This window comes from Eutrema salsugineum, unplaced genomic scaffold (genome assembly GCF_000478725.1).
Source record: "Eutrema salsugineum unplaced genomic scaffold, Eutsalg1_0 scaffold_14, whole genome shotgun sequence".
Classification (NCBI taxonomy): domain Eukaryota; kingdom Viridiplantae; phylum Streptophyta; class Magnoliopsida; order Brassicales; family Brassicaceae; genus Eutrema; species Eutrema salsugineum.
The window spans coordinates 5,326,542-5,351,577 of NW_006256877.1; the positions used below are offsets into that span (position 1 = coordinate 5,326,542).

A 25,036-nucleotide genomic window follows, 5' to 3' on the forward strand; every position below is an offset into this window, starting at 1 on the left:
CACCTTGCCTAATTGGAAAACAGACATATGGGAGGGTAAGTTCTCACCAAAGCTCAAATTATTTCTCTGGAAAGCAGCACAGCGAGCATTACCTGTTGGAGAAAATCTCCTGATTAGATGATTGATGGAAAACTCTTGCTGCACCCATTGTGGCGAATTGGAGAATATAGAGCACCTACTATTTTACTGTGAATTTGCTTAACAAGTCTGGTTAGCCGCTCCCTTCCTGAACTCAGTCGACTCTCGAAACATCATGAACCTCTCAAACGGTTTGAACCTGTCAAGGCACCTCCTTACCCTACCACCGACGGGGATTGGTAATGGACCCCTGTTTCCGTGGATATGCTGGGCTATATGGTCTTCCCGCAATCTCAAGCTCTTCGAAAATTGATCCTTCACTGTGGAGGAAACCATCATCAAATCAATTCAAAATGCTAGAGAATGGCAGGAAGCCTAATTACTGGAAAGCATAGAACAAAGAACCCGCCAACCATCTCTTACCTTGCGATAGGAAATTCGGAGCTCAAATCCATCGACAATTAATTGCTTCACTGATGCTTCATAGAAAAGTGAAGAAAAGGCGGCCGGGTTAGGTTGGATCTTCTCCGATAACTCCAGCATAGAAACCTTCCGAGGCAGCGCAACCGAAACCATGGTACGATCCCATCATAGCTTAAGCCTTGGCAATTCGAGCGGCTCTCCATTCAGCTATAAGCCGACAAATCACCAATTTAATCGTCAATTCTGATGCTCAGGAACTCCTCCGAGTAATCGCCTCAGGTGATCAGAACAAGACACTTTATGGAATCCTCTCAGACATCAGATCTCTGATGCCACTGCTCCTTTCTATCTCTTTCAATTTCGTTTTGCGATCGAGCAATGTTTCAGCCGACGCTCTAGCAAAGAAAATCCTTAATGACTTTCTATTATTTCTCTTAAGCTGATGTAATCGCATTTTTAGTATTAATTAAATGGAATGGTTGTTCAAAAAAAAAAAACTACTGTTACTGGATATGAGCTTCTAGATCTGTAAAGATGAAATGTACGGAGACACCCCTGAAAAAAAAAACCCGAAAAATCGAAATCCTCGCCCGCCATTATTCCTCTTCCGAAAATTTTCAGTAAAAGCGAGGGAAAACGAAAAGAAATCTGAAATTTGGATTTCCTTTATCCTGAAAATCTATCACTCTTTCTAAGAAAGGATCATAGAAACTCTGAAGCAAACAAGTGAATCTGATTTTTCGATTTTTTCTTGTGGGTGCTTTTTTGGTCGAGCTTCTGGCTATGGCGGTGGAGAGCATGAAACAGACCAGAGAAACAACCAATCGTCCTAATACTGCTGCTGAAGTAAGGATCGAAGGTTCCATCAATGGAAAAACTTGTCACCAGGTTTGGCAATTTCATTTTTATCGATTTTTCTTTTGAATTGGGTTTTGAAATTAATTCGATCGAGATCTATAAAATAGTATTGAATCTGCTTTTACGGATCCGAGTTAACACTTATGAGTTGTTGCTTCAATCAACGGTCTTTCATGGAGTTTAATTTGAGTTTTCGAATTGGGGATTTTTCTCGTTTGGGTTTTGGAATTACGATGAAATTAAAATGTGGGCACTCGTCAAATTCATGGAAAAAAATTGTTTAAACGTATTGATTCAGATTGGGTGTATTCATGGTATTGGATTGATTTTACGGATTGGAGTAAAAATATATGATATTTATTGTTGAATCAAATGGTCTTTTGTGTTTGCAGTGTCGTCAAAGGAGAATGGATTTGGTTGGATCGTGCGTGACAAAGAAGCGAGACAAGACATGTCCGATGAAGTTCTGTCCCAAGTGCCTATTGAACAGGTTTGGCTTTGATGTTTTTGAGATTTTTATGCCGTGTGTTATGTAAAAATGCGTATTGTGTTATGATTCTGGGATCGAATTATAGGTACGGAGAGAACGCTGAAGAAGTTGCGTCGATGAATGATTGGGTTTGTCCCAAATGCAGAGGCAATTGCAATTGTAGCCTCTGCATGTAAGTCAAAATCATCCATTACTATTGTTTTTAGAGCTGATTTTGTAAATTTTTTCTAACTGATTTCTTTTTTTTTCTCCAGGAAGAAACGGGGTCAGAGGCCTACAGGGATATTGGTACACACAGCTAAAGCAACTGGGTTCTCTTCTGTTTCGGAGCTTCTTAAAAAGGAAGGTGCTGATAAATTCTTCTACAAGAAGAAGGTGAAACCGGTACGTGCTATGTTTCAAGAGAGATTCTTGTTGTGTGTATCTTAGCTTTTGAGTCCGTTTTCAATTGTATGGTAATTTGCAGGAAGACGATGTTGTAGCTTCACTGCTGAAACTTGGGGAGGAGACTACTGTTGTGCAAAACCATGTTGAGGTTAAAAAATCGAAAAAATCTAAACGTGAAGAGCTCAAGGATGTAAAGAACGGCTGTGACGAGGAGAATGCTGCAGTGAAAAAGAGCAAGATCATGAGAACAAAACCTGTTCTGAAGAAGAAAGAACATCAGAGTGCTGAAGTGAAAAAGAGCAAGATCACGATAACGAAACCTGTTCTGAAAAAGAAAGAGCATCAGAATGCTGAAGTGCAAAAGAGCAAGATCGCGAGAACTAAACCTGTTCTGAAAAAGAAAGAGCATCAGATTGAGGAGGTTAAACTACCTCAGGGCATCGACTCAATCACTGTTTCTGGCATTGACTTGCCCCCTGAAGATGCTGGAAACGTATTTCAGTTTTTGGAGTTTTGTTCAGCTTTTGAAAAGGTATCATCTATGCTTTTGCACAGTTTGAAAACTATTCTGCACTTTATTATAAACTCTGAATATTCAAAAGATTTACTAATGGCTCGTATCTGCTTCATGTGTCTTTTCAAATAGGCTCTTGATTTGAGGAAAGGTCAAGCTGTGTGTGTTATACGTGAAATGTTATCCGGGAGAAGCAAAAGGAGACAACAACATTCGACTCTTACCCAAATGATAATCCAGTTACTCACTGTGATATTGGAAGATAGAGGAGAAACGTAAGAATTATTATCTTGCAAAGTATCAAAGTTTTTATTAGCTTCCCTCTCTCATGATGCATATCTTGATTGATTTCAATTTTCAAATAATACAGATCGGTTTGCCTGAGTGCAAATGATGATAGCTGGTTCACCGCTATTGGAGAATGTCTTTTGGAATCAGAAGTTCAGCTTGATTATTTTCCTCCTGAAATGTTTCAAAAGGGCATTGATGCGTATGAGAAGCTGGACTCATCAAAAAGGCTTAACCTTTTGAATTTCTTATGCGATGAGACCCTTGGCACATCGTAAGTTATAGTGATATTCATATACTTGAATCAATTGTTCTCTTGATGTTTATAGTGCTTAATGGTTTACATGTTGTATTAAATTTTTCAGGGTGATGAGGAATTACATTGATGAAATTGTTGGAAGGAAAAAAGATATTTTATCTCAAGGTACAAATTTAAACTCATGTGATTCCTTGTAACGATGATCATGTGTTTAGAGGCTGACTGTACTAATTGTTTTCGCAATGAGTCAAGGATGTGATGATATTCTTAGAATCAAACCGGTTGAAGTGGATGAAAATGGTTTTAGTCTCTGGAGATTGAAGTCGTACAATGAAGAACCAAACTTGTTGCTTCAAGGTGTGAAAAACATACAAACTCTTTGTTTTGAAGAAGAATCATACTAGTAACTATAATCTCTGTCCCTTGTTTGAGTGCAGATTTTGGAAGTTGGAGTGAAGTTTGTCCTCATGAAAAATGGTATGCTTTTAGCTCTGAGCAGATACCAGAGTTAGAGAAGTACTTCTCTTTCAAAAGGTAAATCATTATATCTCTCTTAAGCTTGTAAAGGTCAAGGAATTTTCCAAGAGTACCATGAAGCTTTTTAGGTTTTAAAGTTGCTTGATCAATCTCAAATCACATTTATATGTCCAAAATCTGCAACTAAAGCACTAACAGTAAAAGTAATTGATGCTTCACTTTGGATTCTCTGTGTTACAAATGCAATCAAAACACTTTCTTAGCACGTTGCTCTACTGTAATTTTCTTGAACTTCAATCAATGCTAATTTGTTCATGGGTTTGTATATTCTGATTTGCATCTCAATTCTTCTTTTGTATCCAATGGTTTGCAGGATGAAACAGCTCCAAGCAAAGAAGAAGTGATGATTTGCTTTTTGGCTACGAACAAGTAAGAACATGATTCTGATAAGAAGAGGTAAAAAACGGCTAACTCAAACTCTTTTAAACATGCGATTTTAAATTGCATCTGAGTATATGAATTGTTGTTGTTAACAAGCTCTGTTTGTAACTTATTATGTTAAAAACCATTCCAACTTTCTTGGAGACGATCATGATAGTTGGGAGTTTATTGTAAGGTCCAAAGAATGTATGAAAATGAGACCAGATTCTATAATATTTGTATTTTGATTGTATTTTCAGTTTTTGTAATGTCGGTCCTCTTTTTTGGTTATATATGGAGATTAAAACCGTCCCATTTCTTTGGCTCAGTAAAAACCGGTTGTAATTTTTGCTAAGACTTGCTTGGGCCCGTTGACTTTCACTCCTAATTAACCAGATGAAGAAACCGAACCAAAAATATCTCTTGTTATTGAATGTATTGTTCCGGTTTCGTAAACCGATGCTAGTATGGGTGATTGGAGCCCTCGTGCCATGACGCACATCAAACTGAAAGTGAAACCGGCCCATTCTTTGGTTTAGTGAAAACCGGATGAGATTTTTATAAATAATTGTTCGCCACGATAATACGAATTGTCTTCTTCAATCGAGAACCACGACTTCTCCGTATCATCACATCCGTTTAGTTAAATCGTTTGGTTTTGAATCGTTTAACTGGTTTTCGTAACCACGATTATAACCGGTTGGTTTTGAATCGGTTAACTGGTTTTCGTAAACCAAAATCAGAATGGAGAAATCGTGGCCAGAATTTTGGCGGCTGAAAGTTGAACACTCCTGAACTCTTGGCCTCAGCCTCACATTAACTCTTCTTCTCGCAGATACGGAGAGAGAGAGAGAAATGGGATCCATATCGGCTGCTTCGGGAACCACCGTGTTATCCTCCAGTCTCCGTCGCCACAGCAATCGGCGATTAGGTCTGTACGATCGTCGCCATGAGAATCTATCCGTCGTTTCGTCTTCACAACCGCCTCTTATGCCACGGCAGAGATGGCTCTACGTCCCGGAGACGAGGTTAAAACAAGAGATTCTGAGGATGGATTTCATCGCCGGAGCTGCTGATTCCACTAGCTCTTCTCCTTCCGTGGCTTCCGGTGATAAGACCTTAATCCCTGATGACGAATTCACTCTAGCCAAGGTTATAATCGTTCTCGACCTTTTAAATCCCTAATTAAGATTAATGTTATTATTAATTGTTCGTGCAACAAGCACTGCCTTGTTCGATTTTTTTTTTTTTTTTTTTTGAAGCGAGTGAGGCTTATGGTGAAGTGGGTGAGATTTTTAGTGATTTGCAATTGAGAATTATGCAGGATTTGATGTATGCAATTCACATCCTGATGGAAATTTTTGGCCATATCGCAAGATTTGAAGGAAATTGGTTTCATTGCTAATCAAAGTTGTTGTTTTTGTTAAATTGTTTCGTATCTATACAAAACTAAGATGCTACTTTGTTGTAACATAACCAGAAGTTTCTATAATGTGTGTTGGAAGAATTTGAACACTAAATTTTTATTTTTTTTTTGCATCTGTTTTGTATTTGCAGATTTCATTTGGTGTTATTGGACTAGGTCTCGGGGTTTCGCTCCTCTCGTGAGTTTTCTCGTCATGGCTTCTTTGTTGCTGTATAGTTACGTGTGAGTTTTCTTTATGGATTGTGTTAAATCTTTCAGGTACGGTTTCGGGGCTTATTTTAACATCCTTCCTGGATCTGAGTGGTCTGCTATTATGCTAACATATGGGTTTCCCCTTGCTATAATCGGAATGGCACTCAAGGTATACGCCATCTCTTGTGTTTGCAAATATTTGATCACGCTTTTTGCTCGTTAGATATCTTCAGAGAGTGGAAAATCTTGGATAGCTGTAACTTTACTGAGAAGTTTGAGTTGTGTATTAGAGTTCTTCATTTCTTTCGTGGTCTTTTGGAATCCCTAATAGTTTTAGAACCTGAGAATCTGTTTTGCTTTAGTGTATAACACTCAAGGTATATGCCATCTCTTTTGTTTGCAAGTATTTGATCTTCAGTTTGGATATCTTCAGAGTGTGGAATATCTTGGATAGCTGTAACTTTACTGAGAAGTTTGAGTTGTGTATTAGAGTTCTTCATTTCTTTCGTGGTCTTTTGGAATCCCTAATAGTTTTAGAACCTGAGAATCTGTTTTGCTTTAGTGTATAACACTCAAGGTATATGCCATCTCTTTTGTTTGCAAGTATTTGATCTTCAGTTTGGATATCTTCAGAGTGTGGAATATCTTGGATAGCTGTAACTTTACGGAGAAATTGTACTTGTGTATTAGAGTTCTTCATTTCGTTCTTTGATTTTTTTCTGGAATGCCTAATAGTTGTAGTCCCTGAGGATCTGTTTTGCTTCCCTTTGCAGTACGCAGAACTCAAACCAGTTCCTTGCTTGAGCTACTCAGATGCCGTAAAGCTTAGGGAAAGCTGCGCTACTCCTATTTTAACGCAGGTACTTAGTAGTTCTGGTTGCTCTCCATACATATCGGAGTACCTTCGTTGGTGACAATAGATAATTCTTCATCTCTTCACTATAATAAAACTTGCTAATGATTCTGATTGAAGCTGCTCAAAGTTTTCTAGAAATGAAAATACATAATCAGAGGATGCCTTTTTTTTTTGACAACAGTCAGAGGATGCCTGATACTAGTAGTTTGCATCATTAGCATTTGGAAATTCTAACTAAAAGCTAGCTTTATTCTAGTGTAGTATGTACACTTTGAGAGGCCCTTGCTTACACAAAAGTTCAGTTTGGACATGAAATTGTAGTTTCTTTTTGATAGCACAAGCACAAGCAATATAGGAAACTCTATCAATCTATTACTTGTCTCCAAAGCTAGTGCACAAGGATGATAAACTTCTCGTAAATTTGAAATGTGCCGGGCTTCTTCTTTCTTTTATCAGGTTAGAAATGATGTCACGAGATACCGTTATGGAGATGAACAGCATTTGGAAGAAGCACTAAAACGGATCTTTCAATATGGACTGGTAAGCTATATCAAAAAAAAAAAAAAAGAATTCCAGCACACTTCTTACATCCACTTTAAGCACAGCTCTTTCAACTTTTTGCAATTAGGGCGGAGGAATCCCAAGACGTAGTGCACCTATCTTAACGATGATAAGGGAGGAGGTAAATTTCTTCTTGTACATGACTTACATCATATTATCATATGAATTAACATATATAGATCTTCATTATATACTTGCATTTGACATGGTCATTGACTGATGAAACTAAACTCACCCGGATCATTTCTCGACTCGTGTACACAGGTCCTGACCGATGGTCGTTACTGCCTGGTCCTTGTATTTGAGGCCAAAGGTCTACAGTTGTCAGATTTCGAAAAAAGACAGGTAAAGAGTTAGATTCGTAAACTAAGCAAGCTACGAGCTAACCTGTTTTAATGTCAAAGAGAACATATTAGATTTGGCTTCATCAAATGTAGTCTCTAAGAAGTGGGAAAACATAAAGCTGAAACTGATGTTTTAAAGCATACAATTCTTTGTTTTGATAGGCAAAATTCACTTCCTTCTTTGGACCAAACATCACTGCGGAAGTCGGTAAGTAGATGTTTTTATTTCTTGTTCTCAGTTGTTAAACTGATTTCTGAATTGTTAATATTACTTCTTCTTTTCTTTTTGTTGTTGTTGGTTTGCTTTTGAAGGCAAAGGAGAAAGTGAGAATATCTATGAAGTAAGACTGATTTCTAATGTCTCCACCAACTCTGTATCTTCTACCTCTTGAATCATATACATGGCGACGTTTCGATCAACGCTATTTGTCATTTTGCTCTTGTATATCAAACTCTGTATAATCATCGTATGTATAAAGGTTCAATTTCCCTCTTTTTTTCTTTTTTTGTCTTAGGTTCAGTATCCCTCTTAAAATGTATTTTTAATATCATAAAATAAAATAAAAAGTAAGAAAAAACTAATATTTATACCGATAATTTCCAAAACCCTAAGATGATATTTTCCAAATCCTGTCTATGTAATCTGAAGCGACTGATGAAATTTTGAAAGCTCCATCAATAGAGTTCCTATTTGAATTAGTGCCAGTATCGAAGAAGTCATTCCCACTTCTCGGCTGAACAAGATTGATTTCAGGTATTTTTACTGTGAACTTCTTCTGAGTCTCAATCATACTTGTTTGTTTGATTTTGTATGAGTTAGTTCATGACCTGCTTGATACACTTTGTGCGCTCGGGTGAGTTTGGATTTTGGTTGCTTCCCTTTCTATATGTAATGAGTTTTGCTTTGATCCCTGCTTATAATGGCTATTTGTTTGGTTCCTGAAAAACCACACACTTGGAATTTCACATTCCTTTGATAGTTATTTTTGATGATTTTTTCAGGCGTTGGGATTTGAAAGGGGATGTCTCTTATGGATAGGATAAGTGAGCTGCCTGATGATCTACTCTTGAGAGTTTTGTCGTTATTGCCTGATGCTAAAGATGTTGTGTCCACGATGGTTTTGTCAAAACGATGGCAGTTTCTTTGGATGTCTGTGCCAAGACTTGTGTATGATGATAGCTACCAAAACATTGAGTATGGGAAGTTCTCGCGGTTTGTGGACAGGTCTTTGATTGTGCACGAGACTCCGGTGATAGAAACTTTGCATTTCAAGCTTGGCAAAACCTGCAGTGCTGAAGATCTTAAGGTGTGGATTAGAGCTGCGAATAAGTGCTCTGTGCGTGACCTGATCATCGAATTCTATTGCCCTTCTAAAGAACCTCCGGTCATAGTTCCGAGGATTTTGTACACGGGATGTACAAAAATGCTTGTGAAACTGAGACTAAATAATGTGATTCTTGTCAATTTCTCCTCACCGGTGTCTTTCCCCTCTCTCAAAACTTTGAGCCTTATATTAGTTAAGTATCCTGATGATCAATTTGTCAGCGATCTTTTATCCAATTGTCATGTTCTTGAAGAGTTGGACGTTGAAAGGTGTCTACATGACAATGTGACTGTTTTCGACGTGAGAGTTCCGTCTCTAAAGGGGTTAGTCTTCTATAGCCCACAAAACAGAGATAGTGATGATGAGGATGGGTATGTTATAAATGCTCCTTCTTTAGAATACTTGGCCCTTAGTGTGGAAGATGGGTTTTGTATTATTGAGAATGAAATGCCTAATATTGCTAAGGCATACCTTGACGTTACACATAGTCATCCTGGGGAGATTCTGAGTTCATTTACATCAGTCAAACGTCTCTATTGTTGTTTATCGACCTCGAAGGTATTTTCTTGTTAACTATAAGTTCTCCCTGCAACGCTTGCTTCTGTCTATTTTTCACAGTTATTTGAATGTATTGTATGCAGGATTTGTATCCTGTTGGCACTGTCTTCGACCGTCTTGTATATCTAACGCTATGCACATGTGAGGCAGAGTGGTTGAATCTACTTATGTGTATGCTCAGTGATTGCCCTAAATTAGGAGCTCTGAAACTCGAGCAGGTACATATTCACTCAGTTTCTTTGACCACGTTATTTCTCCAATTGACTAAGTGTCTTCTGTACTATTTTATCTCTCAGTACTCTTACCATCGGCCTCATCAAACGCGCCCTCTCTGGAACGAACCGAGTTCAGTTCCTGAATGTGTGTTATCGAGTCTTGAAACTCTCGAATGGGCAGGCTATGGAGGAACGGAAGCAGAGAAAGAAGTGGTGAAATTTATGTTAAGAAACGGAAGCTCTTTGAAGAAAGTAACCATCTCCTCCAAATCCACTGAGCCTGACAAGAAATTCGAGATGATGAAGGAGTTGACATTGTTCATCAGGCGTTCACCTACCTGCCAGCTTGCATTCGACTGAAGCTAACAGTCACATTAGTTGAAGTCTCTCTGTTTCTTGAAGTCACAGTTTGTGCTTTCTTGAAGTCTTTTTACCAATTTTAGCTATTTGAATTCCTTATTTGAATAGTGAATTATATGCTATAATTCACTATTTATCTTTACTAGGTTTATCTGCATCATCATTTTTATCTTTGATTTTATCATATATGGTCTTTGTTTCATTTCGTGTTTACTTGAATCTTGCACAAACTGGGGCTTCTTTATGTTGGTCGTATGGATGTTTAAAAGACTTTATAAACAAGTTTCCCTTGAGCAAACGCCACTAATATTTACAATGCAGAACATATAAAAACCTAAAATGAAAGGCCCGATATTTCTCCAAGTCTGATCCTTTGAAAGCAGGGCTTGGCTCAAGACCCTCTTATGCTTGGAAAAGTATTTTGGCTGCTCAGGCACTGATAAGGAGAGGTGCAAGAAGAACTGTTGGGAATGGCAAACGGATTTCGATCTGGAATGATCAATGGATTGGTGTGAATCCGGCAAGGCCTGTAGTGGCGATGAAGAAAGTGTTAGTGATCTCTTGTTGCCTTGTAATCTGAGATTGGAACCTTGATGCTCTTGGACTATTATTCACTGATGAGGATATGAGATTTATTGAGGAAATCAGGCCTGGGGGTTCGGAGAGTGTTGACGGGTATTGCTGGGATTTCTCTAGGAATGGTCAGTACTCATTTAAATCTGGATATTGGGTTCTCAGGAACATTATTGATGATGCTCGGAATCCAGTAGTTTATGATCAGCCAAGTTTTGAACCCCTTTACCAATTGATATGGAAAACTGATACTAGCCCTAAAGTTCAACACTTCTTATGGCAATGTCTAAGCAATTCAATTTCTGTGGCTGCTAACATGTATCGTAGACATATTGCCCGAGATGCGAGCTGCAGCAGATGTCAAGCCGGGGAAGAAACTGTGAACCATGTGTTATTTCAATGTACTTATGCTCGGTTTATGTGGGCTCTTTCACCTATTCTGCCCCTCCTGGTGGTGAAATGTCAGACTTCCTTTACACCAACTTGCACAATCCTCTCTACAACTTAGTCTCCATCGAGTATTAGACCAGGTTGCATCCGCATTACACTTAACCTAGTTCAGTGGAGCAGGTTCCCATCTAGCTCGGCCAACCTTTATACCCGGTTTTTCACCACCATGAGCTCCATTCTCAATTCTGTGAGCCCATTCGTTCGCATCCTCCCAAGCTTTATTAACAGAGTCAAGTGCGTTGAAGTCCTTCCAATAAAAATGAAAGCATTTCAATTCTTCTAAAGTCTCCATAATATCCTTTGATCGTTATTTTCGATGATGTTTCAGGCGTTGGGATTTGAAAGGGGATATCTCTTATGGATAGGATAAGTGAGCTGCCTGATGCTAGAGATGTTGTGTCCACAATGGTTTTGTCAAAACGATGGCAGTTTCTTTGGATGTCTGTGCCAAGACTCGTGTATGATGATAGCTACCAAAACATTGAGTATGGGAAGTTCTCGCGGTTTGTGGACAGGTCTTTGATTATGCACGAGGCTCCGGTGATAGAAACTTTGCATTTCAAGCTTGGCAAAACCTGCGGTGCTGAAGATCATAAGGTGTGGATTAGAGCTGCGAATAAGTGCTCTGTGCGTGAGCTCATTATCGAAATCGACTGCTCTTCTAGAGAATCTCCAGTCATAGTTCCGAGGATTTTGTACACGGGATGTACAAAAATGCTTGCGACACTGGAACTAAAAAACGTGATTCTTGTCGATTTCTCCTCGCCGGTTTCTTTCCCCTCCCTTAAAAGTTTGAAACTTTTATCAGTTAAGTATCCTGATGAAGAATTTGTCAACAGTCTTCTATCCAATCGTTATGTGCTTGAAGACTTGAGAGTTGAAAAATGTCCAGATGACAATGTTACTGTTTTCACCGTGAGAGTTCCTTCTCTAGAAAGGTTAGTCTTGTTTAACTCAGTAAACAGAGATATTGATGATCAAGATGGGTTTGAGATAAATGCTCCTTTCTTGGAATCCTTGGACATTACTTTGGAACGTGGATTTTGTGTCATTGAGAATCAAATGCCTAATATTGCTGAGGCATCTGTTGACGTTAAGCATACTCATCATGGGGATATGTTGAGGTGTATTCCTTCAGTCAAGTATCTCTGGTGTTGTTTATTGGCCTCGAAGGTATTCTCTTGTTAACTATAAGTTTTCCCTGCAACTCTTGCTCTGTCTGTTTTCACAGTCAGTTTATTTGAATGTCTTGTATGCATTGCAGGATTTGTATCCTGGTGGCACTGTCTTCCACCGTCTTGTACATTTATCGCTATGCACATGTGAGCCAGAGTGGTTGAATCTACTTATGTGTATGCTCAGAGACTCCCCTAAATTACGAGCTCTCTCACTTGAGCAGGTACATATTCACTCAATTTCTTTGGCCACGTTATTTCTCCAATTGACTAAATGTCTTCTGTAGTGTTTTATCTCTCAGTACTATGACCTTCTGGCTCATCAAACGCGCCCTCTCTGGAACGAACCGAGTTCAGTTCCTGAATGTGTGTTATCAAGTCTTGAAACTCTCGAATGGGTAGGCTATGAAGGAACAAAAGAAGAAAAAGAAGTGGTGGGATTTATGTTAAGAAACGGAAGCTGTTTGAAAAAAGTAACTATCTCCTCCAATTCCAATGACCGTGACAAGAAATTCGAGATGATGAAGGAGTTGACTTTGTTCATCAGGCGTTCACCTACTTGCCAGCTTGCATTCGACTGAAGCTTACAATCACACAGTTTAGTTGAAGTCTCTGCGTTTCTTGAAATCACAGTTTTTGTGCTTTCTTGAAGTCTTTTACCTATTTTAGCTATTTGAATTGCTATTATTCACTATTAATTTCTTTTTTTTTTTTTTTTTTTTTTTTTTAACACTATTAAACGCGAACACCAGCCTCCTAACTTCTGGCCAAATCCGAAATGCATTTTGACTTTGGTGGGCTTAAATGGGGTTAAAAATAAATTTTAAAAGGGTAGTGTGTATGGGCCTTGAGTTTTGAGTTTTGAGCTTCTTCCTATTTTTTTTTTTCTTCTGATTTTCTCATTCGTCCTGCTTTGCTTGCTTGCCCAGAAAGTCGCCGAGAAAGTTAAAAGCACGAGAGAAAAACTTACAACGGAGAAGAAAAGCATATAACGAGGATAAATGGAGTCACCGAAGAAGATACCTCACGAGATCGGAGGTCTGAAGAACGATGCTCTTCGATTTGGTCTTCACGGCATCAAGAGCGATATCGTTGGATCTCACCCTCTCGAATCAGCCTACGAATCAGTAAACACTTCCTAGCTTCTTTTTTTTTTTCATGCTTTATATTCAATTTAGCTAAAACTTGAACTTTTTGTGTTTCATTTACGACTTCAAATTGAATTTTCCCGTATCCGCAATTTTTTATTTATTTTTCTTAATTGGTGAAATTCGAGAAGTAAATCGGGCTCTTCTGGGGTTTCGCAATTTCTGAAATTAGGGTTTCACTTTTGATTCAGGGAAAGAAATCGCAAGAAGAGATGAAGAGGCAAGTTATTGCACATACCTATGGAGCTGCTCTTCCTTTGAAGATGGATCTTGATAGGCAAATCCTTTCACGGTATAAATGTGAAATCTGTAGCTTAATGAAATTATCTCTCTTGAGATACAAATGCATACTTAAAGGATGTTTATTAGATGTGAGAATGTTTGCGAATCTTCCTAGAATGCTGTTAGATTGTTATATGGTTTTCTAGTGCTAGCAATTCATATGATTACATCAGTCTCTGTTAGAAATGTGTTCATGAATCATCATAATGATTATATCGGAACATAGTAACACGAAACGCATTGGGAAACTCTTTAAGACTACATAGAGTTTGAAGATATTCACATAGCGCAGCCTTGTTTTCCTTTGGTGGAATTAAACATTTATTAAGTATATTCTCTACTTTTCAGTGCAATCGGTATGGTAATATCAGTTGCTGTTAGAAATGTGTTATGAATCCTAGTATTGATTATATATATCGGAACTCAAAACCATTAAACGCATAGTGGAAACTCTTTAGATTCGCAGACTACATAGATTTTGAAGAGGTTCACATACGTCTTTCTTTGGTGAATTGAACATTTACTGAATATCTTTTTTTTTTTCTCTGGAGTAATTCAGGTTTCAGAGACCTCCTGGACCGATTCCCTCGTCAATGCTTGGCCTAGAAGTCTACACAGGAGCTGTAGATAACTTTGGTTTCGAAGATTACTTGAACGGTAACTGTTTTTCCCAGCTCTATTCTTTTTGGTTGTGCCTCAGAACTTCATCTTTACTAGTCTCTTCTCTTTATATCATTCGACACCAAACACCTATAGTGTTGTCTTCTTACACTCAAAAAGGGGCTGTCACATACTACTTTCATTGAATGTAACCATCCTCATTCTTGCAGAAAATTGAACTCTTCGCTTAGTAAATAGTGTTCTACTTATACAAGAGCACAATGTTCAACTTGTTTATCGGTTGTTCTGATAATAGTATCTAACCTGCAGATCCTCGTGAATCCGAGACGCTCAAACCAGTAGACTTTCACCATGCCATGGAAGTTAGGCTTGGTCTCTCCAAAGGCCCACCTTGCCCAAGTTTCATGTAGGTCAAAACGATTCTTAGTACCATCAAAGTGTTTCTATCATCAAGGCTTGAATCTTGAATCTCATGAGTAAGGTCATGTATGAATTTGTATCTGTCCAAAAACCTTCACTCAACTTGTTGTTTGATCTTTTCTCTATTGCTCTTTTTCGGTATGCCTGAACATGATAAATCTCATGAAATGTGTTCTCAGTTCTCATTCTCTCTGTTCTGTTGCTGATTACAGTACTAGTAGTAGTAATTGGAAACTCCAGATGTTTTGTGGCTTCTTGTAGTGGCAAAAGTGGTTTAGCTTTACGTTGACTTTTCTCTTAATCACCAGTCTAACTATAACCAATTAGCAAACACAATTTGATTGAATTTCATCAAATTGGTCCAATTATACATTTACAATTCCGAACCGACGAATCAAACTAATCGAAAGTTTGCCGAGCTAACCGAATCTAACTGAATTTGAACAGAAGTCCACAAATTTCGATTTAGTTCGGTAACAAAATTAAAAAACTAACTAAAACCGAACCGAATTGTAATTTGATTTGATAAAAAATTGATGGTTTAGTATTTTAAGAACCCAAACCACCCAAAAACGTAAAGAATCGAACCAAAGTAACCAAAGTTCAAAGGAAGACTGTTTTATTGACCGGAGAGAGACTGTCAAGAAAGAGTTTAATTTTGAAAAAGGATTTTTTTTTTTTTGTTTCAAAAGAAAAACAAAAAGAGGAGAAAAACCCTATTCACGGTTTTTATTCGACTGGGGAAAAAAAAGAAAAAAATTCGATCCCCAAAACCAATTTTCCCGAGAAAATTTCCTGATATTCCGTCTCCGCCGAGAAAAAAAAAAGCCATAGCTAAGCTAAGCTAACCCATTTCTAACGCGATGGAGTCTCGACGGAATCCTCGCGCCGTTGTCGATCCAAAGGTCCGACAAGTCGGATTCTTCACATCATCTTCTCAACCCGATTCGACTCCGCAACCCGACCCGATCGCCCCTGCTTCTCATCCCGTTTCCAGCATTTCTCCCTCCGGCAACTCACTTTCCCCCGTCATGATTCCTCCGCCTCGTCACAACTCCTCCGATACCTTCCCTCTTCGCGCCGCCGCCGCCTCGGCCGTCTCTCCTTCCTCCTTCTCTTACTCCAGCCGCCGCGATTTCCCAGACGGCTCAACGACGGCGTCTCCGGGACGCGTTTCCAGGGGCAGTTTCGCGAAATCGTCTGTTCCGGCTGCGTCTTCGCTTCCCGGCGTCGGGATGGATTCTATGGCGGCGGCTACATCTAGTAGTGTTCCTGCTAGTAGATTAACCACTGTCTCCATCGTGAATATGCCTCCTGGACTTACTGGTACTGTCATTTTGCTCCAAAAATCTCTGACAATTCTTGATTGATTCGCAAATTGGTTCTTGAATCACAATGTTTTGTGTTTTTGAAAACTGCAGAGAAGGCTAGTGGGAAGCAGGTGCAGAGTGACCAGATGAAGAATTCTAAGCCGTTGAAAGAGAAAACAACAAAAGCTGAGAGACGAGCTCTTCAAGAAGCTCAAAGAGCTGCTAAAGCAGCTGCAAAAGGTTCTGGAAACGAAATTGCATGTATTATCTTCTTGCATTTCGGTGATATCTTGCTTATTCTTGTGCTATATCAGCTGAAGGTGGGAAGGCGCCATTAGTGACCTCAGGCTCGGTGGCTTCAACAAGCAAAGCAGCTAAACCAGCAAAGCCTTCGTCTCAGAAGAACGAAGGAGCTGTTGCTGCTGGACCATCCGAGAAAGATAGAAAGAAAGACGCTCCTCATCCCCGTATGCAGTATGATGACGAGAGCAGAGTCGTGAAGGCGAAAAGACGTGCTGTTGTGAAACAGACAGAGGCTAAAAACAGGGTTGAGCTGTTTAGGCATTTGCCTCAGTATGAGCATGGGACGCAACTTCCTGATCTCGAGACAAAGTTCTTCCAGCTTGACCCTATGCATCCTGCTGTGTACAAGGTACTTGTTTTCTCTTGATTTCATTGGCTTGGTGCTCGTGTTATGGAACCGTTTGCTATGATGATCGCTTCATGAAGATGAATGTTTACTTGTGTATTGAATGAGTATCAGTTGTTGTGGTTATAAGGTTGGTCTTCAATATATTTCCGGGGATATATCTGGTGGCAATGCCAGGTGCATTGCAATGCTCCAAGCATTCCAAGAGGTTGTCAGAGATTATTCGACGCCGCCTGAGAAGACTCTTAACAGAGACATGACTGCAAAAATAAGTAGCTACGTCTCTTTCCTCATAGAATGCCGCCCGCTCTCAGTTAGCATGGGAAACGCAATCCGGTTCGTGAAAAACCGGATCGCTAAGCTGCCTATAACACTTGCTGAATACGAAGCAAAAGCTGCTCTTCAGTCAGATATTGAACGGTTCATTAACGAGAAGATCATAATGGCAGATAACGTGATAGTCAAACACGCTGTCTCCAAAATAAGAGACGGCGATGTCCTTCTGACCTATGGAGCTGCAACCGCTGTTGAGATGGTGTTATTACATGCACATGAGCTCAGGAAGAAATTCCGTGTCTTGGTGGTTGATTCCCGACCAAAGCTTGAAGGGCAGCTGCTGCTTCGTAGATTGATCAAGCGAGGCATTAACTGTACATACACTCATATAAACGCCATTTCATATATCATGCACGAGGTCACCAAAGTGTTTTTGGGGGCCTCGTCAGTTTTGTCAAACGGAACAGTTTACTCAAGGGTCGGCACTGCTTGTGTTGCGATGGTTGCAAGTGCATTCCGTGTTCCTGTGCTAGTATGTTGCGAAGCCTACAAGTTCCATGAGAGGGTGCAGCTGGATTCGATATGCTCTAATGAGCTTGGTATGCATCATCTCCTATTCTCCTTCAGAATCTTACCTTATACCGCTTCTACCTTACATTGGATCTCTTGTTTGCTTCCTTTAGGTGATCCAAATGCTATTTCTAAAGTACATGGAAGAGAAGACATAAACTACTTAGATGGTTTAACCAACAACGCAAACTTGCAATTTTTGAACTTGATGTAAGCTTGTTTAACCCGTGAAGTGAAACTATATGTTCTTTTAATACTATTCTTCACTGCCTCTAAACCCGTTTTGTGATTTTTGTAATGACAGGTACGATGCTACACCTTCAGATTACATTTCCATGATAATCACAGACTACGGGATGGTAAGATGCTTGACTTTATTATTTGTATGTATGCACACACACAAGTCCGTAAGGATATCACATTAGGATCCTCAAATCTCATTCCCTAAACAATGTTCTTGAGTTCTATGATGGTTTTGTTCTCGTTCTCGCGACACAACTCATTTTGAAGCTTAAGCAACACAGTTGCTCCCGTTTATTCAGAATCTCAAACATCAAAACACTGACCATGTTTCTACATTGTCTTCTTTCTTTCAGGTACCTCCTACAAGCGTGCCTGTCATTGTGAGAGAATATCAGAAAGAACACTTGCTTGTCTAAAGCAAAGCTCTGCTTTATACATTTTTTTGCCCTCTTCTAAGGTGAAAGCTCTTCTTTCTTCTTCTTCTCCATTCCCTTCCTCGAGCTCATGCTCTTCTCGTCACAACCCGCATAGAATAATTACCGACGCTTCCTCCCTCCACCGCTTCTTTTTCCGGAGCACCGGAATTCATTTCTTTTTGGCCTTGACATGCTTTTTTAGAAACTTTTGACTCTGTGAAGAGTGCGATTCATCAACCGCCTCTCCGGGAAAGATTTTATCGATATCGGTGATGTTTTTTCTTTGTCTTGTGATGTAATGAGTGAAAGCTTCTCTTATTCTCCCTTCTCACGGAGATTGTGATACAAAACTTTGTCGAATTCTATGCCAAATTTTCTCATAATTCCATTATTTGCCTGTTCTTAAAATCACTTTAAATAAACTCAATATCATCACAAATGTTTATTGTAAAAAAATTCATCTTTTTTGAGTTTCTCTCTACTGTGTAAGGACTTGATTTTTGCCGTTGACTGGTGTAACCAAAGCGAGTACCACGAAACCACCAAGAAGAAGAATCAAAACTCCCATTGTGTTAACTACCATTGCTTCTGTGGAATACCGAGTTATCACCTGATTCACTTGCAGGAACGTCAACTTCTCAAGTATCCCTGTGGTTGCAGTCATTATGGCCAATGCATATATGTAGATCCCCAGGAACACGTGCCACGGCATCAAGCTGGCTCGGCTGTTTCTTGAACCGCCCGGGTACCAGTAAGTCACAAACCCTGCAGCCCACTGTTTGCAACAATACTAGCTGTTTGAGTTTCTTGGTGTTTTTATTAGAGTAATGGAGATTTTGTTTTGAGTATGTACCTGGAAGGCGAAGAGAAAGAGACAAGCTAGGCCGAGCCATGAATGGAGACTGTAGAAATTCTCGATCCCTTTGTCGATATGGAACTTGAGAGCAGCCCATACTCCGATAAGGCTTAGGATAAAAGCTGTGAATTGTAGTGTAAGATGAACCAGTTTCTTCAAGTTCTTTGTACCTTGGACTGACTTGTATGCTAACATTGCTGCATAATTTCAATGTAACACAAAACGTTAGAAACCAATACATGATGTTTACACGGTCTCTTATAATCGAACAAGAAAACCGATACTATGAATCCTAAACCTCTTGACATTAGTAAGATCGACATGCGCAGCTCAATGAATGAAACATACGACAAGTTTCTCAAGTCTTGTTCATTAAAACCTATGAAGCTAAGAAGCTAAACTTCTACAAACTCTAACCAAACATCAACAAGAAAGTAACATGAATCAATTTTGCCAATGTGATCATCCTCAAGAAAGAAACATGAATCAATACTATCAATGTGATTACAGAAGGAAAATAATCTGTTTACCTTCACCATTGAAGAGTATGAGTCCTATCACCATCAAAACTGGATGAACCTGCAAACAAATTTGAGCTTTTAGATCACAGAGAGAAGCAAAATCGGAATTCCAATTTCACAACACGCAATCGAAGAAACATGAATCTCAGACACACCCAACGAGAACATTTTTTCTTACAATCAAATCATCAAACCAGCTTTCGTGTATTTGATCAAAATAAATTTTGTCAAAAAGGGTCAACTTAAAAAACCCAATTATGAGCGTTTCAAAGATAAAGACATTAGATTTACATTAAAGATGAGATCTTTGCTATCGGAAGCAAGAGCTAATCCTCCTCTGTAGTGAACATTCCATGTCAGAACCAAAGCCGCAATGATGAAACCCAGAACTCTCACTACCAAGAAGATCGGAAACCCACCCAGCACCGGAACCGCCATATTATGCCGATCAAATCAAGATTAAATTAGGGCAAGGGTTCTAATTTGAAGATTTTTGAATGAAAACCACCGTCTCTGTTTTTTAGATCGGCGTGGAAACTGGAAATTACTGAACTTTTGAGGTCAACCAGAGTGATTTTGTCAGAAAATCAAAAACAAATAAATTTTGTTTTCTTTTTGTTATTCTTTATCTTTTAGATACATTTGTTTTTTGGAACATACCCTTTGGCCTTAGATACCTTTTTTTACATGCCCTTAAGACTTAGATACTTTGCTAATGATTGTTTTGTTTTGAATTAATTTGCCACTCCTTTTTATTGTTTTGAATTAATTTGCCACTCCTTTTTATTGTTTTGAATTAAATGATAAACAAATAATATTTTTTTTTTGTTATACTTTGATAGACCCTTAGATACTTTGCTTATACTTCATTTTATTTTTTTGAATTAAATGAAAAACAAATAATTCTGATCTTTTTTATTATTCTTTAATAGACCTTTAGGGGTCGTTATTCAATCATGATTTTTAATAGTATTTAAATACAACCACAATCCACTGTTATTCAACTAATGATTTTAAATGATATTTTAAAATCAAGTATTATTGGATCTTTTGAATGTAAATTATGTTTAAGAGATTTTAAAGTTTGGTGTTATTCAATGAATTCAAAACTTTTATTAAAATTCAGTGTTATTCAAAATTAAATGACTTTTATTTTTTTTGTATATTAATTCATTTTAAATCAATTCCAATAGAGTTTTATGAGTAGTTATTATAATCAAAATCCAATGATCTGTAAATAAATATTCTGTAAATAATAATATAGAGATTACAGAATATTTTACATAAATAAACCTTTACTTATAAAATATTACATAAATAAACTTTACTAAGAAGAAATTACTTAAATAAACTTTACAAATATAGAAAATTCAATTAAATATTCTTGCATAAAAGATAGTTAAATATAGAGCTCACAGATTTATTTTGAATATATGTGGATATAAGTCAAAAGTATATTTAGTTTCTTTACTTATTAAAATATTAAAATATATTTTATTATTTTTAAAAAGATCAATCCATATATATGAAAAAATCTATTTAAATTTTTGCAATATTTTTTATTTGTATTTTCATAATTAATCAGCATAATTTTCGAAAATTAATTCAATTATTTTTATAAAAAAAACTAAATATATTTTCAAAATTTTCAAAATTAATTAATATCATTTCCGAAAAATTGTATTTTTTTACGGGTCAACAAAAAACATAATTTAGTAAATTATGAAATAGATTAAGTAGACAGGTTTGTCCGATTTGACAATCCTATATATAATCATTATTTATATATATTATATAATTCATTAACTAAAAATGATAATTTGATCTCTAATAAAATATTTAATATTGAATTCTTATTTTATGGATATAAATATTTGGATTCTAATCTATGTTGCTATATATATATATATATATATATATATATATATATATTACATCATATCACTTTCACATTTAAACACTATTAATAATTAAATCGCTTAACAAAACTAGCTTAAAATCCTATTTGATTATATATATACAAGTATCGGTTGTATGATATTTATATATGTATTGTTATATAGTTGTCACCAATTATATTTTTTGTTAAAAGATTTTTGCTACCAATTTTAATTTAACTAAAAAATTAAAATTAAATTTAACAATAATTTAAAAAACGTTACCCTGCACATTGTGCGGGTTAATCCTAGTTCACTGTTATTTAACAAATGATGTTTTAAATCCAGTATTACTGGATCTTTTGATTGAAAAAATCATGTTTATAGATTTAAAGTTTGGTGTTATTCAATGAAGATTTCAAATCTTTCATTAAATTTCCGTGTTATTCAAAACTAAATGACTTTTAAAATTTTTGTATATTAAGTCATTTCAAATCAATTCCAAAAGAGTTTTATGAGTAAATTATTATAATCAAAATCTAATGTATATTGCAGAGATTTTAAAATATAAACAAATGAATCCATAAAACTAAAATCAACTTTTAAATCTAGAAGATTATAAAACCTAAAAAATTCATTTTAAATTTACGATTGAATAACACCCCTAAATGAATCCATAATTATCAACTTTTCAATCTAGAAGATTATAAAACCTAGAAAATTCATTTTAAATTATCCACGTTTCCTTCTTCCATTTTGTTTACCATATACTGGTTTTATTATTCGACCTTTTCCTCTGATGCTTTTTTCTTCTTCTCCAAATTTGTCATTTCACTTCTTTTTTACCGTCTTCGTCTTATCCAAACATTTTTTTTTTCATCGTTTTTTCATTGGCTTTATCTTTTTTTCTCTATCTCTCTTCTTTGTCATTTAGTTTTTCATATTGTTCATCTTGGTTTTTTTTACTTTTTTTTTCATTTGGTTTTTCTTCAATTTATTCTTCTGATTTTTCTTTTGACTCATCTTCTTCATTTTCTTTTATCATCTTTTTATTCTACAGCCTCTTATTATTCCACATCTTCTACCTCTTCTTTATATTATTTTTCTTTCTTATCTTTGTTTTTGGCGTTTTCTTCTTCCTCGTATTTTTCTTCTTTTCTTTATTTTTAAGAAATTTGAAAATTGCCAAACGTATATTTTCACATTTTATGGGTTTGACTATCTTTACCCAAACAATCGATTTCAAATAATCTTTCAAAGTAGAAGCACATAGTCCATAGATAACATGAACACATATTGTCCAACCATTCTAACATGAATCCTTCTCTTGAAACAAAGGGGAAATGCTGTTTTAAAGCTGAAACAAAGTCACAATGTGTAACTGATACACAATACACAATCACCTTAAGGTACAAATTTTTTCACTACAACTATTTGTAGCAAGTATAGGTCACAGCATTTGAAGCAGCAACACACACAACAGCAAGAGTTGCATATATCTAACCGCTCCTAGTTCTCTAACCTTGTTAGTATTCCACAAACTTTAAATATCACTATTTATTCTAAAAAAAATTTTGTCCGTAATTTTTTTTTCCTGGTGTAAGTTTTTATCATGTTCAAGTTAGTATTCTCATTTTTGCTAAAAAAAAAAAAGAAGACCTCCCACAGAGCTGAACTCATGAACTTTACTGTCGATTCGAAGAATAGAGCATTCAGGATAAGAATGCAAGACAATGGAATGGTGTATTGGAATGTAAGAAGAACATCGAAACATTATTGTATAAATGTAAATTAGGTGTACACGATATGGTCTAATAAGAAACACAAAAAAGCAACTCAAATAATTGTAAGCGATCTCAAACTGATCAAAAACTATATTAGCGTTTTCATTAACGAATATAAAATTAAAAGTAGGACATCATCCTATTCTTCGTCTCTGTATTCTTTCACTCTTTTTTGGTTTTGGTCGTGGAAGATTGAAACCACCGTTCGCAAAAATTTTGTTGGTAGAGCCCAATGTTTTTTTATCCACTATAGCTTTATGATGTCTCTATTTCTTAAGCCAGTCAATTAGCTGTGTAACATTCAAAAAAATACTGAACATAAAAATTTACATTTACATTTGGGTTTTACAATAGAAGCTAAATGAGAGCATTTTCTTTTCTTTTTATTTCTATTCTATTTTTTGATTACTACATGTAATAGAGCTATAACTCGTATATTTTAGAAACTCGAAAAATGTTTGATGACAGTTTGTGCTAAAAGCAATTAACATTCAAGAGAACAGATTGAACTCTCTTTTCAAGTAAAAACTCCAAAACACTGTATTTTTCTCTAAATGCTTATCGAAGTATACTAAGCAAAAATAAATTTGCTCCTCCAAAATATTAATCTCATGCATTTTTTTTTATGTCCCAAACTTATTAGAAGCAAACTAAGAGAATCAAGAAACAAACAACTCTTTCTCTAGCCTGATACACGTTGATGTCCATATTTGTCCGCATAAGTTCATCTTTAAATTCCTCTCCATAGCCAAAAACACCAAAAATCCACAAACTTCTGTGTTTCTACCATATTGGTATCTACGTAAAGTCAACTGTAGTAAAAAAATCTATTTGAGCTAATATTACCTTTCTTCACAATCCATTTGTCTTTCCCAACCCACCATGCCCGTGCCACCAACCTCCATGCTTCAAAATGGCTTCTATAAGCATCCCATTATCAGAACCAATCCCATTATCACTATCCTCACCAGCTTTCTCTCCACAGAACCATCCCTCGATATTTTTCAAAGTTTCTTCACAAAGGTAGCCAACATATTCCCATAATTTTATGTAAATATCTATAAACCCTGATATCTTGGCCCGTGGTAACACCTACTTTCAACAAAGTTAAAGATCTTAGCCTCCAATCAGAATATTGTTTATCATAAATCAAGAACCCCTATATTTTCTACAAAGAGATTACCATAACTTTAAATTGCATAGAACAGTCAGCCAAACTGGCCACACAGTACGATATGAAATAGAGATAATGCAGATAACTCAAAATACAGAAGCACTAAAACAAGAGAGGAAAAAGTGGCAGAATCATCTAAGTAAACATCTCTGTAGTACAAAGACATCATATAATATTTCATTAGTTTAGGGACCACATCAACCATAGGATGAGAGTCAACAGATAGAGATGTATTACATTGTACAAGGAAAGAAAAGTTGAAACCGTTACCTCTCGTGATCATCTCCAAGTTGCAAGGAAGTGGACATCCTGCAACATATACTTTATAAGAGGTTTTCATAGCTGCTTAGATTAACAGGCACATGAACCAATAAAAATTTGAGTGACTTCTCAGCAATAAATAAGTCATAAAAGAGATTAAAATTAGAAGATTTCCATTGTAGTTTTACAATTGAAATGTTTTCTCAAAAAGTGTTAAGCTTTGTTTAGCGTTATATTTTAGAAAGTCAAGTCTCAGTACTAATACCTACCATCGAATTCCATTGAGTCTTAGGCCTGCAGTGGATAAAAAAAAAGTCAACCGTAGAACAAATATAACATGTAGTCCTCTTACAGCTTCACGAAAAGAATGCAACAAAAATCATAAGATCTGACAGAATA

At 36.7% G+C, this 25,036-nt stretch overlaps 7 protein-coding genes across 8 annotated transcripts; 6 read left to right on the plus strand and 1 right to left on the minus strand.

Annotated features, from left to right (window-relative positions):
• The first annotated feature begins 1,064 nt into the window (after positions 1–1,064).
• LOC18022731 lies at positions 1,065–4,484 on the plus strand. Its single transcript, XM_006405665.2, has 11 exons — positions 1,065–1,389; positions 1,752–1,849; positions 1,935–2,021; positions 2,104–2,233; positions 2,316–2,768; positions 2,883–3,025; positions 3,121–3,312; positions 3,404–3,462; positions 3,550–3,654; positions 3,735–3,831; positions 4,148–4,484. Exons 1-11 carry the CDS (start codon positions 1,285–1,287, stop codon positions 4,176–4,178), a joined length of 1,500 nt encoding a protein of 499 aa, XP_006405728.2. The 5' UTR covers positions 1,065–1,284; the 3' UTR covers positions 4,179–4,484.
• A 490-nt stretch (positions 4,485–4,974) lies between these two features.
• On the plus strand, positions 4,975–8,068 carry LOC18022732 (thylakoid membrane protein slr0575). The gene is made up of 9 exons (XM_006405666.2): positions 4,975–5,346; positions 5,752–5,798; positions 5,879–5,981; positions 6,586–6,672; positions 7,125–7,208; positions 7,297–7,350; positions 7,494–7,574; positions 7,736–7,781; positions 7,886–8,068. Exons 1-9 carry the CDS (start codon positions 5,050–5,052, stop codon positions 7,963–7,965), a joined length of 879 nt encoding a protein of 292 aa, XP_006405729.1. The 5' UTR covers positions 4,975–5,049; the 3' UTR covers positions 7,966–8,068.
• A 527-nt stretch (positions 8,069–8,595) lies between these two features.
• Positions 8,596–10,182, plus strand: LOC112088508 (putative FBD-associated F-box protein At5g50270). Of its 2 annotated transcripts, none has more exons than XM_024158815.1 (3): positions 8,596–9,456; positions 9,540–9,689; positions 9,753–10,182. In XM_024158815.1, the coding sequence occupies exons 1-3, from the start codon at positions 8,596–8,598 to the stop codon at positions 10,029–10,031; spliced, it is 1,290 nt and encodes a 429-aa protein (XP_024014583.1). In that variant the 3' UTR covers positions 10,032–10,182. The 2 variants fall into 2 exon arrangements, with proteins under 2 accessions (XP_024014583.1, XP_024014582.1); XM_024158814.1 differs by having other exon boundaries at positions 9,540–9,674.
• Positions 10,183–11,411: 1,229 nt separating this feature from the next.
• LOC18022733 (probable FBD-associated F-box protein At1g32375) lies at positions 11,412–12,810 on the plus strand. Its single transcript, XM_024158677.1, has 3 exons — positions 11,412–12,227; positions 12,319–12,453; positions 12,532–12,810. Exons 1-3 carry the CDS (start codon positions 11,412–11,414, stop codon positions 12,808–12,810), a joined length of 1,230 nt encoding a protein of 409 aa, XP_024014445.1.
• Positions 12,811–13,071: 261 nt separating this feature from the next.
• On the plus strand, positions 13,072–14,954 carry LOC18022734 (cyclin-B1-2). Its single transcript, XM_006405669.2, has 4 exons — positions 13,072–13,356; positions 13,569–13,669; positions 14,219–14,316; positions 14,590–14,954. The coding sequence occupies exons 1-4, from the start codon at positions 13,231–13,233 to the stop codon at positions 14,688–14,690; spliced, it is 426 nt and encodes a 141-aa protein (XP_006405732.1). The 5' UTR covers positions 13,072–13,230; the 3' UTR covers positions 14,691–14,954.
• A 518-nt stretch (positions 14,955–15,472) lies between these two features.
• Positions 15,473–18,552, plus strand: LOC18022736 (translation initiation factor eIF-2B subunit delta). Its single transcript, XM_006405670.2, has 7 exons — positions 15,473–16,026; positions 16,122–16,250; positions 16,325–16,662; positions 16,790–17,534; positions 17,619–17,715; positions 17,810–17,864; positions 18,102–18,552. The coding sequence occupies exons 1-7, from the start codon at positions 15,564–15,566 to the stop codon at positions 18,162–18,164; spliced, it is 1,890 nt and encodes a 629-aa protein (XP_006405733.1). The 5' UTR covers positions 15,473–15,563; the 3' UTR covers positions 18,165–18,552.
• A 14-nt stretch (positions 18,553–18,566) lies between these two features.
• Positions 18,567–20,157, minus strand: LOC18022638 (probable transmembrane ascorbate ferrireductase 2). Its single transcript, XM_006405671.2, has 4 exons — positions 19,833–20,157; positions 19,551–19,599; positions 19,018–19,217; positions 18,567–18,939 (listed from the first exon to the last, which is right to left on the minus strand). Exons 1-4 carry the CDS (start codon positions 19,977–19,979, stop codon positions 18,643–18,645), a joined length of 693 nt encoding a protein of 230 aa, XP_006405734.1. The 5' UTR covers positions 19,980–20,157; the 3' UTR covers positions 18,567–18,642.
• Between the last annotated feature and the right edge of the window lie 4,879 nt (positions 20,158–25,036).